We start from the raw sequence: 15,439 nt of genomic DNA, 5'->3' as shown, positions 1-15,439 counted from the left end.
ATCCAAGTTGGTGGGATTCACCAGTAGGTTTTACGTTATAATGCCATGCAAAGGTTTATGAAGTCAGTTAAAATTAAGCAAACAATGAGAAAGAAGAATGGAACTGGAGGAATCAACCTGCCTGACTTCAGACTCTACTACAAAGCCACAGTCATCAAGACAGTATGGTACTGGCACAAAGACAGAAATATAGATCAATGGAACAGAATAGAAAGCCCAGAGATAAATCCATGAACCTATGGACACCTTATCTTTGACAAAGGAGGCAAGGATATACAATGGAAAAAAGACAACCTCTTTAACAAGTGGTGCTGGGAAAACTGGTCAACCACTTTGTAAAAGAATGAAACTAGAACACTTTCTAACACCATACACAAAAATAAACTCAAAATGGATTAAAGATCTAAATGTAAGACCAGAAACTATAAAACTCCTAGAGGAGAACATAGGCAAAACACTCTCCGACATAAATCACAGCAAGATCCTCTATGACCCACCTCCCAGAATATTGGAAATAAAAGCAAAACTAAACAAATGGGACCTAATGAAACTTAAAAGCTTTTGCACTACAAAGGAAACTATAAGTAAGGTGAAAAGACAGCCCTCAGATTGGGAGAAAATAATAGCAAATGAAGAAACAGACAAAGGATTAATCTCAAAAATATACAAGCAACTCCTGCAGCTCAATTCCAGAAAAATAAATGACCCAATCAAAAAATGGGCCAGAGAACTAAACAGACATTTCTCCAAAGAAGACATACAGATGGCTAACAAACACATGAAAAGGTGCTCAACATCACTCATTATTAGAGAAATGCAAATCAAAACCACAATGAGGTACCATTACACACCAGTCAGGATGGCTGCTATCCAAAAGTCTACAAGCAATAAATGCTGGAGAGGGTGTGGAGAAAAGGGAACCCTCTTACACTGTTGGTGGGAATGCAAACTAGTACAGCCACTATGGAGAACAGTGTGGAGATTCTTAAAAAACTGGAAATAGAACTGCCATATGACCCAGCAATCCCACTTCTGGGCATACACACTGAGGAAACCAGATCTGAAAGAGACACGTGCACCCCAATGTTCATCGCAGCACTGTTTATAATAGCCAGGACATGGAAGCAACCTAGATGCCCATCAGCAGATGAATGGATAAGGAAGCTGTGGTACATATACACCATGGAATATTACTCAGCCATTAAAAAGAATTCATTTGAATCAGTTCTAATGAGATGGATGAAACTGGAGCCCATTATACAGAGTGAAGTAAGCCAGAAAGATAAAGAACATTACAGCATACTAACACATATATATGGAATTTAGAAAGATGGTAACGATAACCCTATATGCAAAACAGAAAAAGAGACACAGAAGTACAGAACAGACTTTTGAACTCTGTGGGAGAAGGCGAGGGTGGGATGTTTCAAAAGAACAGCATGTATACTATCTATGGTGAAACAGATCACCAGCCCAGGTGGGATGCATGAGACAAGTGCTCCCGCTGGTGCACTGGGAAGACCCAGAGGAATCGGGTGGAGAGGGAGGTGGGAGGGGGGATCGGGATTGGGAATACATGTAAATCCATGGCTAATTCATATCAATGTATGACAAAACCCACTGGAAAAAAAAAAAATAATAATAAAAAAAAAAAAGAGGAAAAAAAAATAAAAGTATCTAGTTGATGTAAAAAAAAAAATATAAATAAAAAAATTAAGCAAACAAAACAAAAACATGATGAAAGCAAAACATACCAGAAACAGTTTCACAATCGTGGAAAGAGCACCAGATTTATACCAGGACATCTGTATCCTGTCTTCATTAGCAAGCCTTAATTTGCTTAATTTCTTCGAGCTTCTGACACAAAATCAATAATTTTTGAGTTTTATATCTGTCTTCATGTGGCCTTGTGTTTGGGGGAGTCGATTTTAGAAAGGTGATGTTGTGCTGTGCTGTTCTTAAGTCACTGAGTCATGTCTGAGTGACTTTGCTACCCCATGGTCTATAACCCACCAGGCTCCTCTGTCCATGGGGATTCTCCAGGCAAGAGTACTGGAGTGAGTTGCCATGCCCTCCACTAGGGGATCTTCCCAAACCAGGGATTGAACTCAGGCCTCCCGCATTGCAGTGGGATTCTTTACCATCTGAGCCACCAGGGAAGCAGAAAGGTGCTGAGGCGATGGCAAATTGTTGTTCAGTTGTTAAGTCATGTTCGGCTCTTTGCTACCCCATGCACTGTATGTAGCCTGCCAGGTTCCTTTATCCACAGGATTTCCCAGACAAGAGTACTGGAGTGGGTTGCCATTTCCTCCTCCAGGGGATCTTCCTGAACCAGGGATCGAATCCATGTCTCCTGCATTGGCAGGTGGATTCTTTACCACTGAGCCACCAGGGAAGCCCTGGCAAAGAGATAGGAATCTAGAATTTCAAATGCCACCCTGCCCACTCCACCAACATGTATATGGACTGTTCATTAATCTTATATGTGGAGATTTTGAATAAGATGTCATTAGTAAAGGACTATGCCAATAAATAACATTTCTATCCTTAGTTTAGTCCAGTTCAGTCACTCAGTTGTTTCTGATTCTGTGACCCCATGCATTGCAGCATGCCAGGCTTCCCTATCCATCACCAACTCCTGGAGCTTACTCAAACTCATGTCCATCCAGTTGGTGATGCCATCCAACCATCTCATCCTCTGTTGTCCCCTTTTCCTCCCACCTTCAACCATTCCCAGCATCAGGGTCTTTTCCAATTACTTAGTTCTTCGCATCAGGTGGCCAAAGTATGGGCGTTTCAGCTTCAGCATCAGTCCTTCCAATGAATATTCAGGACTGAATTCCTTTAGGATGGACTGGTTGGATCTCCTTGAAGTCCAAGGGATTCTCAAGAGTCTTCTCCAATATCACAGTTCAAAAGTATCAGTTATTCGGTGCTCAGCTTTCTTTATAGTCCAACTCTCACACCCATATGTGACTACTGGAAAAACTAGATTTGACTAGACAGACCTTTGTTGGCAAAGGAATGTCTCTGCATTTTAATATGCTACCTAGGTTTGTCATAGCTTTCTTTCCAAGGAACAAGCATCTTTTAATTTCATGGCTGCAGTCACTATCTGCTGTGATTTTGGAGCCCGAAAACTAAAGTCTCGCTGTTTCCATTGTTTCCCCATCTATTTCCCATGAAGTGATGGGACCAGATTCCATGATCTCAGTTTTCTGAATGTTGAGTTTTAAGTAAACTTTTTCACTCTCCTCTTTCACCTTCATCAAGAGGCTCTTTAGTTCTTCTTCTATTTCTGCCATAAGGGTGGTGTCATCTGCATATATGAGGTTATTGATATTTCTCCCTGACATTTTGATTCCAGCTTGTGCTTCATCCAGCCCAGCTTTTCTCATGATGTACTATGAATATATGTTAAATAAGCAAGGAGACAATATACAGCCTTCGCGTATTCCTTTCCCTATTTGGATCCAGTCTGTTGTTCCATGACCAGTTCTAACTGTTGCTTATTGACCTGCATTCAGATTTCTCAAGAGGCAGGTAAGGTGGTCTGGTATTCCCATCTCTTGAAGAACTTTCCACAGTTTGTTGTGATCCACAAAGACTTCGGCATAGTCAATAAAGTAGAAGTAGATGTTTTTCTGGAACTTTCTTGCTTTTTCGATGATCCAACGGATGTTGTCAATTTGATCTCTGATTCCTGTGCTTTTTCTAAATCCAGCTTGAACATCTGGAAGTTCTCGGTTCATGTACTGTTGAAGCCTGGCTTGGAGAATTTTAAGCATTACTTTGCTAGTGTGTGAGATGAGTGCAATTGTGTGGTAATTTGAGCATTCTTTGGCATTGCCTTTTTTTGGTATTAGAATGAAAACTGACCTTTTCCAGTCCTGTGGCCACTGCTGAGTTTTCCAAATTTGCCTGCATATTGAGTGCAGCACTTCCACAGCATCATCTTTTAGGATTTGAAATAGTTCAACTGGAATTCCATCACCTCCACTAGCTTTGTTCATAGTGATGCTTCCTAAGGCCCACTTGATTCGCATTCCAGGATGTCTGGCTCTAGGTGAGTGATCACACCATCATGGCTATCTGGGTCATGAAGATCTTTTTTATACAGTTCTTCTGTGTATTGTCACCACCTCTTTTCAGTATCTTCTGCTTATGTTAGGTCCACATCATTTCTGCTCATTTACCTGTTAAGGCCATAGCATTTCTATACTTAAGGGTCCTTTAAATTTCAATATTATACAAATTCCTATGCCTGGATAAACCAAATGAAAATCTGTAGCACCAGGAGAATAGATGGGATAGTTGGCCCTCTCTGGCCCCCTGTTTCCTCAGACAATTAAAAAGCATGTTTAGAATAAATTAATTACTCCCATTTTTAAGTATAGGATTCTATGCATCCATGGTTTGGCATTCTGGAGCCAGCACTTTCAGAAGATCTGATCTTATAAAACTCTTTGAGACTCTGACTCTCATAAATCTAACAGGTTTCATGGCCAGGAAGAGAGACAAGATCCCCTCCTGTGCTGGTGAGGTTTCCACAGCTCATTCATGAAGGAGGGCATGGCATCTAAGGGCAGGAAGGGAGGCAGCTTGAAGTAGGAAGATGTGTGGACAGAAGTCAACCCTCCATTCTGATTCTCGTTCTATTCCTAAATAGCCCAGTGACCTCTAGCCAGTCCTTAAACTTCTTTCATCATAAAGATCTTCATGTATAAATAAGATATTTGAATTGAGTTCTGAGAGTCTTTATCCTACAAGATGGAAGAATGATAAGGCATTTTTATCTACAACTTGTTTTTATTATTTGATTTTAAGGGTATATCTGAAATGACAATACATAGTGGGGCCAGGGTTGGCTCCTGAGACAACAGTCTCAGGAATAAACTTGTATTATGATTTACTTAGGCTTCTTTTTAAATTCTACAAAAGAGATTCTCATTTTCTTGCATTTTAACTCATCTCAGGAACTCTGGAACTACTGATGCCTGGGCTTCTTCATAGACCAATTAAATTAGAATCTTTGGGAGAACTTGGGTTTTGGGTTAGTTTTAAATCTCCCCAGGAGATTCTATTGTTCAATCAGGGTTGAGCATCTCTGCACTGAAGGAGTTTACTGCAGTTTAGAAATGCTAAGTAAGGACCACACTATTTGTTTTGAATTTAAGTAGGAAAGGTAGCTCATAGAAATGACTAAGGTGAGAACAACCCTGTCTTACTGCAGCGGAGGCATTGTGAATACAGATGTGGTATCAGCCCTGTCTGCAAAGGAGAGGAATATAAAACTTCTGTGGGCAACATTTTACCTTTGTTCTTGACACGTCTTTTTAAAAGACTTGAAAGTGAGTTTGTGTGCTTGAAAATGTTGAGCTTTATTTTTATTTGTGCATACTCTTGATGCAGCCATAACCAATACATGTGAGTTTAATCTTGGTTGGTTCTTCTGAAACCTACCTCTGGAAACCACAAAGAGATAGAAAGCCTTTAAGTCCGCATATTTTCAAGTCGTATGTATCTTGGAAAAAATAGACATAAATGCTCATTACGGCTCCACACAACTAGGTATGAGCAATTTGAACTGAAATAAATGACAGAACTGATACCAAATGTTTATGGGCAGGGGTCATCCTATGAAAGGAAATGAAATTAAGTGACTTATTTGATGTGATCTTGAAAAACCTGCATTACATAAATTGGGTTAGAATCTTTGTAACTCAAAGCAATGAACACAATGGGAGTTATTACATCTCCCCAACTGGCCACGTGATGGATTTCTGATGTCTTAAAAAGATCTAAATTTCTTTACGTTGTTTAGCCCAGGAGAGAGCAGATTTTCTGATTTTCATAAGAAATGATCTTTCGGAAACACTTCCACAAATGCTTACTGACATCCTCTTTGAAGTAAGTTGTGTTTCTGTGATGTCTCAGCATCCACAATTTTGCCATTTTCCCTTAGGAAAAGCACTTAATATCAGTCCCAGATGGCATTCCTTAAAGATACCGATTGTCTCTACTCACTTGCCTCTAAAATGCCTACCAAAGGTTAAGTGACAGATGACGAAACAACATGGAGGCAGCATTTTACTGTCACAATAAGCATGTAGAAAAAAGCCTTGAAGATTAGTTTGAAAGACAAAAACATTCCAGATCTTTAATATATTTAACAAGTTTTTGATTACCTGCTATGTACAAAATAGTGTGTTAGAGGTAACAAAATGGATTTTTTTTTTCAGTGAATAGCTACAAATGTATTCTACAAACATTTTAGATCTTACAAATACTGCAGATGAAACTTTAAAGAAACTCACTCAGGAGAAGGAAAGGCACCTGTGCAGCTGCTCCCAGTGAGAAAGTAATGAAAGTTCTTAGCCCACAAATCAGATTTTTGAAATATCTGCTAACAGCAGTTGGTATTCCTGTTAGGGTTGAACTGTTTCTGATAGACTTTTGAGATTTTATTTCATTCTAAATCTCCTATAGAGATTGATTTTCTTCCAATTCAGTTTAATAAACAAACCTGTACTGATTGCCTATTTATAAGAGGTACCATATTAGATGACAGAAATTACAAAGAAAATACATTCCCTGTGCTCACACATGTGGAAACTGGCTATAACATGAAAACAAATAAAAGAGCAACAAATATACACACACAAACATGCACACCATGTCATAATTAACCCAATAGAAACTATCTTTAAAATGTACTACAGAGGACTTTCCCGTAGACCTGGTGGTTAAGACTTGTGCTTCTACTGCAAGGGGCACGAGTTTGATCCCTGGTTGGGGAACTAAGATCCCACATGCCACAAGGTGTGGCCAAAAGCAAAACAAACAAGCAGACAAAACCAAAATACATATCACAGTTGCTTTGATGACATTTTATTTATACTGACTAAAAGTGGGAACCAAAACCTGATGAAGAATTTTGTTAACATTTTTATATTACCAAATCTTTCTAAAAGAGCAGAGGCAGAAACACACTTAAAATAATATTAAAATAACAACACAGGTTCTAATTTTTCAAAAGTCTTTTTTTTTTTTTTAACAGTTTGATTCTAAAGCAAGTTTCGTCAAGGGAATGTATCTTGGATGTTTTAAAATATTTTTCTTTAATGACACAGAAAATCACATTACTGACTTTCTCAAATATTCTAAGTATTAATAATTCCAAATCCTTACCGTTAAATTGACAACTACTTTTTCAGTGGCAACTAGTTCTGACAGAACTCCTATTTATTTGGCTTACTTTTCTGAAAAATATAGTCTTAAAGTTGACATATATTTTTTCTCGGCAATAAAAGGTCAGTAAACCAATTACATTGAATAATTTTACTTCAGCCAGAATTTCATGACTTACATTGTTGCTAAATGACAGTGCTGATCTAAATCATTTTGCATTAGTAATTCCAGAGAAACTGGCTGGTCAGAGAAGGATAAGAAATTGAGATTGGTCATGCTGATACCTTTTCATGGTAAATGACCCAGTTGACAAGCTGAGCATGAAGCTTGTTTCTAAAGCCATTTCTACATTTTGCTTTTCAGTCCTGCTTTCAACAGTCATGATTTATATTGAGGTAGCTCAATTTTAGAATAAAATGTCTTCTTGATTTTCTCATTATGCCATATACTGAACATTATCTAGGTCCAAGGAGGTTTTATTGAGATGGAAGTTTTGTTAATCACAAATGATATACTTACTGTTTTGGAAACAGTGGAAAACAAGTCCAGGCCAATAAATCTGCATTGGTTGCATAGGTAATCCCAAACAATTTTATAGTGAGCATGGATTCCCTTGGAAGTGATTTTATTTCAAGAGGAAAATTGATCCTTAAAATAAAAGAAAAAATTAGGTTGGGTTTTCCTGGTAGCTCAGATGGTAAAAAAAATTGCCTGCAATGCAGGAGACCCTGGTTTGATTCCTGGGTCGGGAATATTCTCTGGAGAAGGAATGGCAATCCACCCAGTATTCTTGCCTAGAGAACTCCATGGACAGACCATGGGGTCACAAAGGGTCAGACACCACTAAGTGTGCCAAGCACTGTTACCCTTGATCTCATTAATACTCCCAACAACTCTAGGACACTAGGACCCGATTTCAATGATGTTTTCCTACATTTTTCCTTCTAATACAGTGCTGTGTAACACAAGTGTTTTAACTATTTGAGTTGAGGCATTCTCTTAAGTTTTAATGTTTTATCTTATAAATGCAGAAATATAGCAGAAGTACTAGAGTAATGAGATTGATTATGGTGATCGTTATGATTTTGACACATAAGCTTATTTTTTGAAAATACAAAAACTTCAGCATCAAGAAAGTATGATTAACATTGTCTTAGGGAATGGGGGGAGGGCAGGAAATAACTCATAATGGGTCTTAAAGAGTAGGTTGGCTACAACCAGGTGAATAGTTGGAAAAGAATATTCCAAAAAAGAAAAAAGTGCACAGACAAAGGCATATACACATGGAGCTGAGGAATGGTCAGTGGTGCATTGTAGCTAGAACAAGAAACATAGTCAAGTTGGTCTTAACCTGAAAGTTACGAAGGATGCAATTAGAAAGATAGGTGGTTGCCAGAATATTTAAGAACTCTGTATGCCAGGCAAAGGAATTTATTATTTTTTTCCTAATGGCAAAAGGAAACGTTTAAATGAGAGAGCTAAAAGCATAGAGAGTTGTTTATAATTTTAAATGTGAACTATTCTGGGTGATGATGAGATTCCAGGAAATTGGGGGCTGATTGCTGAGATGTAATAGACAGTACAATTCCTGGATATGTCAAGGTGAAGAACATCAAACTCAGACCCTGGATGGATTGTAGATATGGGTAAAAAAAGTGGCTAAGAATAAGCGTAAGGTTGTTAAAGGTGGAAAAAATTTGAATTTGGGCATCGAATCCATTAATATATATATGAGATTGCCTAGAAAGTATAAAGATACTTTAAGACTGGGAGGAATATACCTGGGTGGTCGAAGCATCTAAGAAGAAAGAGCTTTTGACAGGAAATTGAGAGATCTGAGGTTCCTAATGGTGGACAGGAAGAAGGGTATCTTTCTTTCCTTTCAGGAGTCATCTTGGCTACATAGAAATGATACAAGAGTCTCAAGAGAAATACAGTGTTTAAAAGAGATAAATTTGTGGGTGGCTAGGAAGCATGTGTGGAGAAGGAAACAGCTACCCACTCCAGTATTCTTGCCTTGAGAATCCCATGGACAGAGGAGACTGGCAGGCTACAGCCCATTGGGTCGCAAAGAGTTGGACACGACTGAACGACTTTCACTCACTCACTCAGGAAGCATGTGAGAGTTGGACTATGAAAAAGGCTGAATGCCGAAAAATGGATGTTTTCAAATCATGGTGCTGGAGAAGATTCTTGAGAGTCTCTTGGATAGCAAGGGGATCAAACCAGTCAATCCTAAAGGAAATCAAGCCTGACTATTCACTGGAAGGACTGTTGCTGAAGCTGAGGCCCCAAAACTTTGGCCACCTGGTGTGAAGAGCTGACTCACTGGAAAAGACCCTGATACTGGGAAAGACTGAAGGCAACGGGGGAAAAAGGTGGCTGATGATGAGAGGGTTGGATAGCATCACTGACTCAATGGACATGAATTTGAGCAAGCTCCAGGAGCCTGCGAAATCCTATGGACAGAGGATCCTGATGGGCTACAGTCCATGGGGTTGCAAGAGTCAGACACAACTTAGCAACTAAATCACCACTGGGAGATAGTAGAGGACAGAGGAGCTTGGTGTGCTGCAGTCCATGGGGTTGCAAAGAGGTGGACACGACCTAGTGACTACACAACAACAACAGGCAGCATTCAGCCTGAGGAATAAGGAGCAGTTAATTCAGCCCAGTGCCCATAACTGATTCTGAGGAAATACACATCTTTCCCCTCAACATGCTATTCTCTGAGATGGAGAGGTCCAGGTCCAGGTGTAAAAAAAACCATCTAACAAGAGGAAAGACAGAAGAGCTGTTTTAGAGATAAAAATGGATAACTAATAATTGACTGACAGCATATTAGTGGAACAGGACAATGACGAATTGAAGATGAATTTCAGGCTCCTAGATTATGTTAGTGGATACCTTTAACTGATAGAAAACACAGATAAGGAATTTGGGGTAGGTGACTTATATGTGGTTTATGGCATTCTGTCATTGAGTTAATAATAACTCAGAGATGTCAATATGTAAACTGCGTGTGGAGATGAATCAAAGGTTTTGATTCAAATGTTGGCCCTGTGAATAAACAGATGTTCTTCTTTGAGTGATAAATTTAACCTTTTTAAGCCTTGTTTATCTATAAAAGGGAAAAAATATTACATAACACAATATGTGATAAATGGTAGATTGTATATCAGCAGTATATTCGTTATTCCATCAACAATGTAATAACTTATATTAGCCATTGTAAAACAGATGAAATATAATTCTAGTTAAAAGTAAGGGAGGGGACATACATATACCTATGGCTGACTCATGTTGATATATGGCAGAAACCAACAAAATATTGTAAAGCAATTATCCTCCAATAAACAAACTTTTTTAAAAAGGAAGGAAAGAAAACAAAGGAAAGGCTAAAGAAAATTTATTTTTCAATATTAGCAAAAATTTAGATTATTGAAAATTAAATTATCACGTTTAGTTATCTAAAAGTTGTTCTTATCTTTCATATTATTTCACAGTTATAATATTCATTCAATGTAATGTGGACATATTTCTCAGCTTAAAAAGAAGCTTTGAAACTCAACATAAAATGTTGATGATTTTGTGAAATGCACAGTAGTTTCTTGAATATTCTCTTTTACCTGTAATTGACTTTCTATTTAGTTTTCATAATTTTGTGTCAAGATGGAAGCTATAATCTCACTTTATTTCTCACATAATCTGGAATGTTCTTTTTCCCATTGAGTCTCTCTTCTTCATGTGTAACTTCACTTATTAGTGAGCTTTTCAAATCAAGAATGACAAAACATTCGATAAGTTACAGTGGATAGTTACTGCCTATCTCCATTTTGTCATTTTTATTAATAAAAATAAATTCTTCCAGAGTAAGAATACATACTTTATAGTTATTTATTCATTTTCTTGAATACATATGGATTTTTAAGCCAGAATAATCTCATAGTCACTGAGAAATCTTTTTTATTAACTTCTACACAGCTATTGAAAAATCAAAGGAATGAACTTTACACAAAAAAGGAAGAAAAATACTTTGAGATAATTCAATAAGTGAAGTAAGATTGCTTCTCTATATTTACAAACTTCAAATTTTAACCATATGCTTGCCTTACTCTACTATTTAAAAATGACTAAAAACTAAAATTTTTCTTAAACATTCTTTACTTCTATATAAGACAGTTTTTCTAAAATCAGAATAACTTTTTGATAGTGAAATTGGGAGATTTAAAAAGTCACACTGTATAGAATTCCCCTATTAATACTGATATAAAATAATGGACCATTGTAAGCACTTTGACTTTTGTCTGAGTGAAAGAGGGAGCCATTTCAGGATTATAAAAGAGCACAGTGATGTAGCCTGACTTATATTTTAAAAGAGGTTACTTGAGCTGTTGTATGAGAAGGATTATAAAGGCAGAAGAGAAGTAAGGTGACTATCACAAGGCAGTTGTAGGAATACAGGGGAGATACGATGGTGGCCTATACAAATGAAAGTGACAAGAAATGACACTCTGGAAATATTCCGAGGAGAGAGCCAGTAGGATATCTGAGAAATGGGTCTGAGAGAAGAAAATTCAGGCTAAGGATCTGATCTAAACAACCAAAACTGGAAATGATCATCCAGGGTGGCCATCCATAGGTAGGACAAATTTGGAGTGTCAGATCAAGAGCTTAGTTTTAGACATGTTGAATGAATAAGTACGAGGTTTGTGACTGATGCCTGGGTTGGTGATATAAATTTGGGAGTTGCTGGCATACAGATGGCATTTAATGCTATGTGACTATAAGAGAAAACTAAGGCTATAAATATAGCTACAAGAGAGGAAGCTTAAGTGCCGGGAGCCAGCACATGAGATCCCACTCATGACAAGGTCATGAGGAGAAGACCTGACAAGCAAGGCAGATCAGGACTTCAGGGATTCGAAAAGCTTCCCCGGCACTCACCTTAAAGATGATCTCTGTCTCTCTGATGCTTGCTATATTAGACTACTCCCTAATTTCTGTGACACAGGAAGAAGGCCTTCCCCGATCTCTCTCCAAACAGAATCAACCTAGAACTTTAATGAATATGTCCCCCGGATGGCGGTATCCTATAAGATTATCCAGGATGAAAGGAGTGTTTCAATTTAGACCCCTTTGCTGGCATTCTAGCCTGCTTGGCAAATGCGTACTAATGCACATGACTGCTCACAGCACCTTAATCATACACAGCATAAAGAACCTGATCACATAAAGGCCCTAATGGCACGGAGCCCTTCGGGGGTGAGGAAGCCCTATTAGAGAACATAAAAATATTATTCTAAAAGTGGTTATAGTTAAAGATTTAGAAAAATAAGAGTTTAGAATTGTTCATTTTAACCAGGAATGCTAAACAGGGGCTGCCTCACCAGAGCTGCAGAGTCTTTGTGTGGTAAACCTTTTAGATAAATTTAACTGATAACTTCTGCAAAAGGACTGACCTTTGTGTTCATTATACAGAGTGAAGTAAGCCAGAAAGATAAAGAACATTACAGCATACTAACACATATATATGGAATTTAGAAAGAAGGTAACGATAACCCTATATGCAAAACGGAAAAAGAGACACAGAAATACAGAACAGACTTTTGAACTCTGTGGGAGAATGTGAGGGTGGGATATTTCAAAAGAACAGCATGTATACTATTTATGGTGAAACAGATCACCAGCCCAGGTAGGATGCATGAGACAAATGCTCGGGCCTGGTGCACTGGGAAGACCCAGAGGAATCGGGTGGAGAGGGAGGTGGGAGGGGGGATCGGGATGGGGAATATGTGTAAATCTATGGCTGATTCATATCAATGTATGACAAATAAATTTAAAAAAAAAAAAAAAAAAAAAAAAAAAAAAAAAAAAAGAATAGATTACGGAAAACAGCTTTGCATTCACCTAGGTCATAAAATGTCAATAGGCCCTGAGGCCAGAAGATAATGTACAAGACTCTCACAAAGAAGTTGCAGGAAACACCCTGGTTTTGTGAAGGATAAGCTGATGTAATATTAAACTATCTTCCCCTTAAAAATGTACTAACTTAGAATATAAAAGCTACAGTAAAAAAATAAAGATTTGCCAGACTCTACTACACACCCCCAGTCTGGTCTCTCTTTCTCTCTCTCTCTCTCTTTTTCTCACCGACGCTGTTCATCCTGAGGGTACCCCTGGATCCTGCTGAGGCTGGACCTCAGAACTTAAGGGCTAAGACTATGAGCAGTCTGGGAGAACAAAAGGATACGGAGAAGGAATGCCCAGTGAGGGAGGTGGAAAGCTAAAAGAATGTGGGAAACAGCTCCTAATAGATTATGTAAGATGAAGACAAACATCAGATTCAGGTCTGCAGGTCACTGGTGACTCTAACGATCCATTTCAGCGGAAAAGAGATGATGAAAGCCTGACTGGAGTATGTTTTAGAGCAGGGGAAAGAGCCGAAGAAAGTGAATACAGACAACTCTGGAAGGGTTTTGTTGCAATGTAGAGAGAAAAATAGCATAGGTGCTGTTGAAACAATAGAGCAGAGTTTGTTTTTTTTTTAAGTTTAAGATTAAGAACTATTTGGAGAACATAAATATTCAGCCTAAGATTTTATATGTTGTAAAAAAGTATGAAAATCACAGTAAAAACCTCAGCTTTGGAGTCAGAGTGTATTTGAGCACTAGTTCTGCCTTTTGCTGGTTGTGGGACCAGGGCCAAGTTAATTAAGCTTCATAAACGTCAATATTCTGATCTGTAAAATGGAGATGACAATATCTCTATGCATTTTTGTTATTAAGTTTAGATGAGATAATATGTTTGGGGGGTAAACTCTGATGACTGGAATGTAATAAGCAGTCAAAATCTATGTCACATAGTATTATTAAACAAAGTTTATGTCCTCAAATTTACAGTCTGGTAATAAAACATGCAATTAATTGTATTGTAATGGGTATATGTCAATAAAATATATAAAGGATGCTACAGGCCAGGCACCTAGAAAAATGGTAAATAAATATATTTTTAATGAAATAAAATGAGAAGAATTAACATACACACTACTATATTCAAAATGGATAACCAACAAGGACCTATTGTATAGCATATAGAACTCTACTCAATGTTATGTGCTAGCTTGGATGGGGGGTTAGTTTGGGGGAGAATGGATACATATATATGTATGGCGGAATCACTTCACCATTCATCTGTAACTACCACAACATCGTGAATTGCCTATATCCCAATACAAAATAAAAAGTTTAAAGTATGAAAAAAGATAAAAAGATTTGAAGGACAAAAAAAAAAGAAAGAAAAGAATTCTGGTTAAAGTAACTAACTCTTGGGGGAATCAGAGAAACTCCACAGGAAAGATAACACTTATGCACTCTTGAAGGACAAGAAGAAAAGTATACCAATGTAGTTATTCCACTAACACTAATAATTTCAATTTCTTTTGAGATTTTTTTCTCTGAAATTGGTTTTAGAATTAGGAAATTTTTCTCTTGAATTGTTTAAATGATGGCACATATTTGTCAGTTGAAAACAACCATGGATAAGCTTTAATTAAGTCAGAAGAAAAGTGAAAAGTCAAGTGAAAGTCACTCATTCATGTCCGACACTTTGTGACCTCATGGACTATACAGTCCGTGGAATTCTCCATGCCAGAATACTGGAGTGGGTAGCCTTTCCCTTTTCCAGGGGATCTTCTTAACCCAGGAATCGGATCAGGGTGTCCTAATTCTAGTAAATGAGCTGGTTAATATATTTTTGAGGAGTCACTTATTACATAAAATTCATTCACTTGCCAAGCTACATTTACTGGACTCTTACTGTGTCTGGTGCTGCTTTAGCTGTTAGGGATAAAATTTGAAAATAAAATAAAATAAATAAATAAATAAAGATCTTGGTAGGAGTTGATTATCCCAAATTAGATGACATTTTACACCATGCACAGATAGTTACTGTACAAAAACTTGATTGCTTAAATAAATTTGCAATTGGCTTTTGGGAGAAAATAGAGATTACGTATGTCATTAAGTGACATCTTTCTTCTTTGTTATAACTGAAATCCATCTCCCTCCAATACCCAATAGAGGGTATTCCTTTTATCCACAGTCTACAAATGATTAATAATTCTCCTTTCCCCAATTTCCTTCTTTGAGCAGTTCAATAATATAGATTGGATATTTATCTAGATTTTTAAAGGGACCTTTAATCTGTTGAATTGAAATTAGTTACCTAGTATGCTTAGCATATTTAC

General features: G+C 37.5%; 1 protein-coding gene across 1 annotated transcript in view; it reads right to left on the bottom strand.

Moving 5' to 3' along the window:
• Window positions 1-15,439, bottom strand: part of PIK3C2G (phosphatidylinositol-4-phosphate 3-kinase catalytic subunit type 2 gamma) — a 409,785-nt gene that overhangs the window by 286,002 nt on the left and 108,344 nt on the right. Inside the window, exon 13 of the mRNA XM_043441512.1 lies at window positions 7,711-7,839. Within this exon, the coding sequence (XP_043297447.1) occupies window positions 7,711-7,839 (129 nt within the window). The remainder of the gene's footprint in view (window positions 1-7,710; window positions 7,840-15,439) is intronic.

Source organism: Cervus canadensis, chromosome 21 (genome assembly GCF_019320065.1).
Source record: "Cervus canadensis isolate Bull #8, Minnesota chromosome 21, ASM1932006v1, whole genome shotgun sequence".
In the NCBI taxonomy this organism is placed as follows: domain Eukaryota; kingdom Metazoa; phylum Chordata; class Mammalia; order Artiodactyla; family Cervidae; genus Cervus; species Cervus canadensis.
This window is presented reverse-complemented; position numbering and strand designations above follow the sequence as displayed.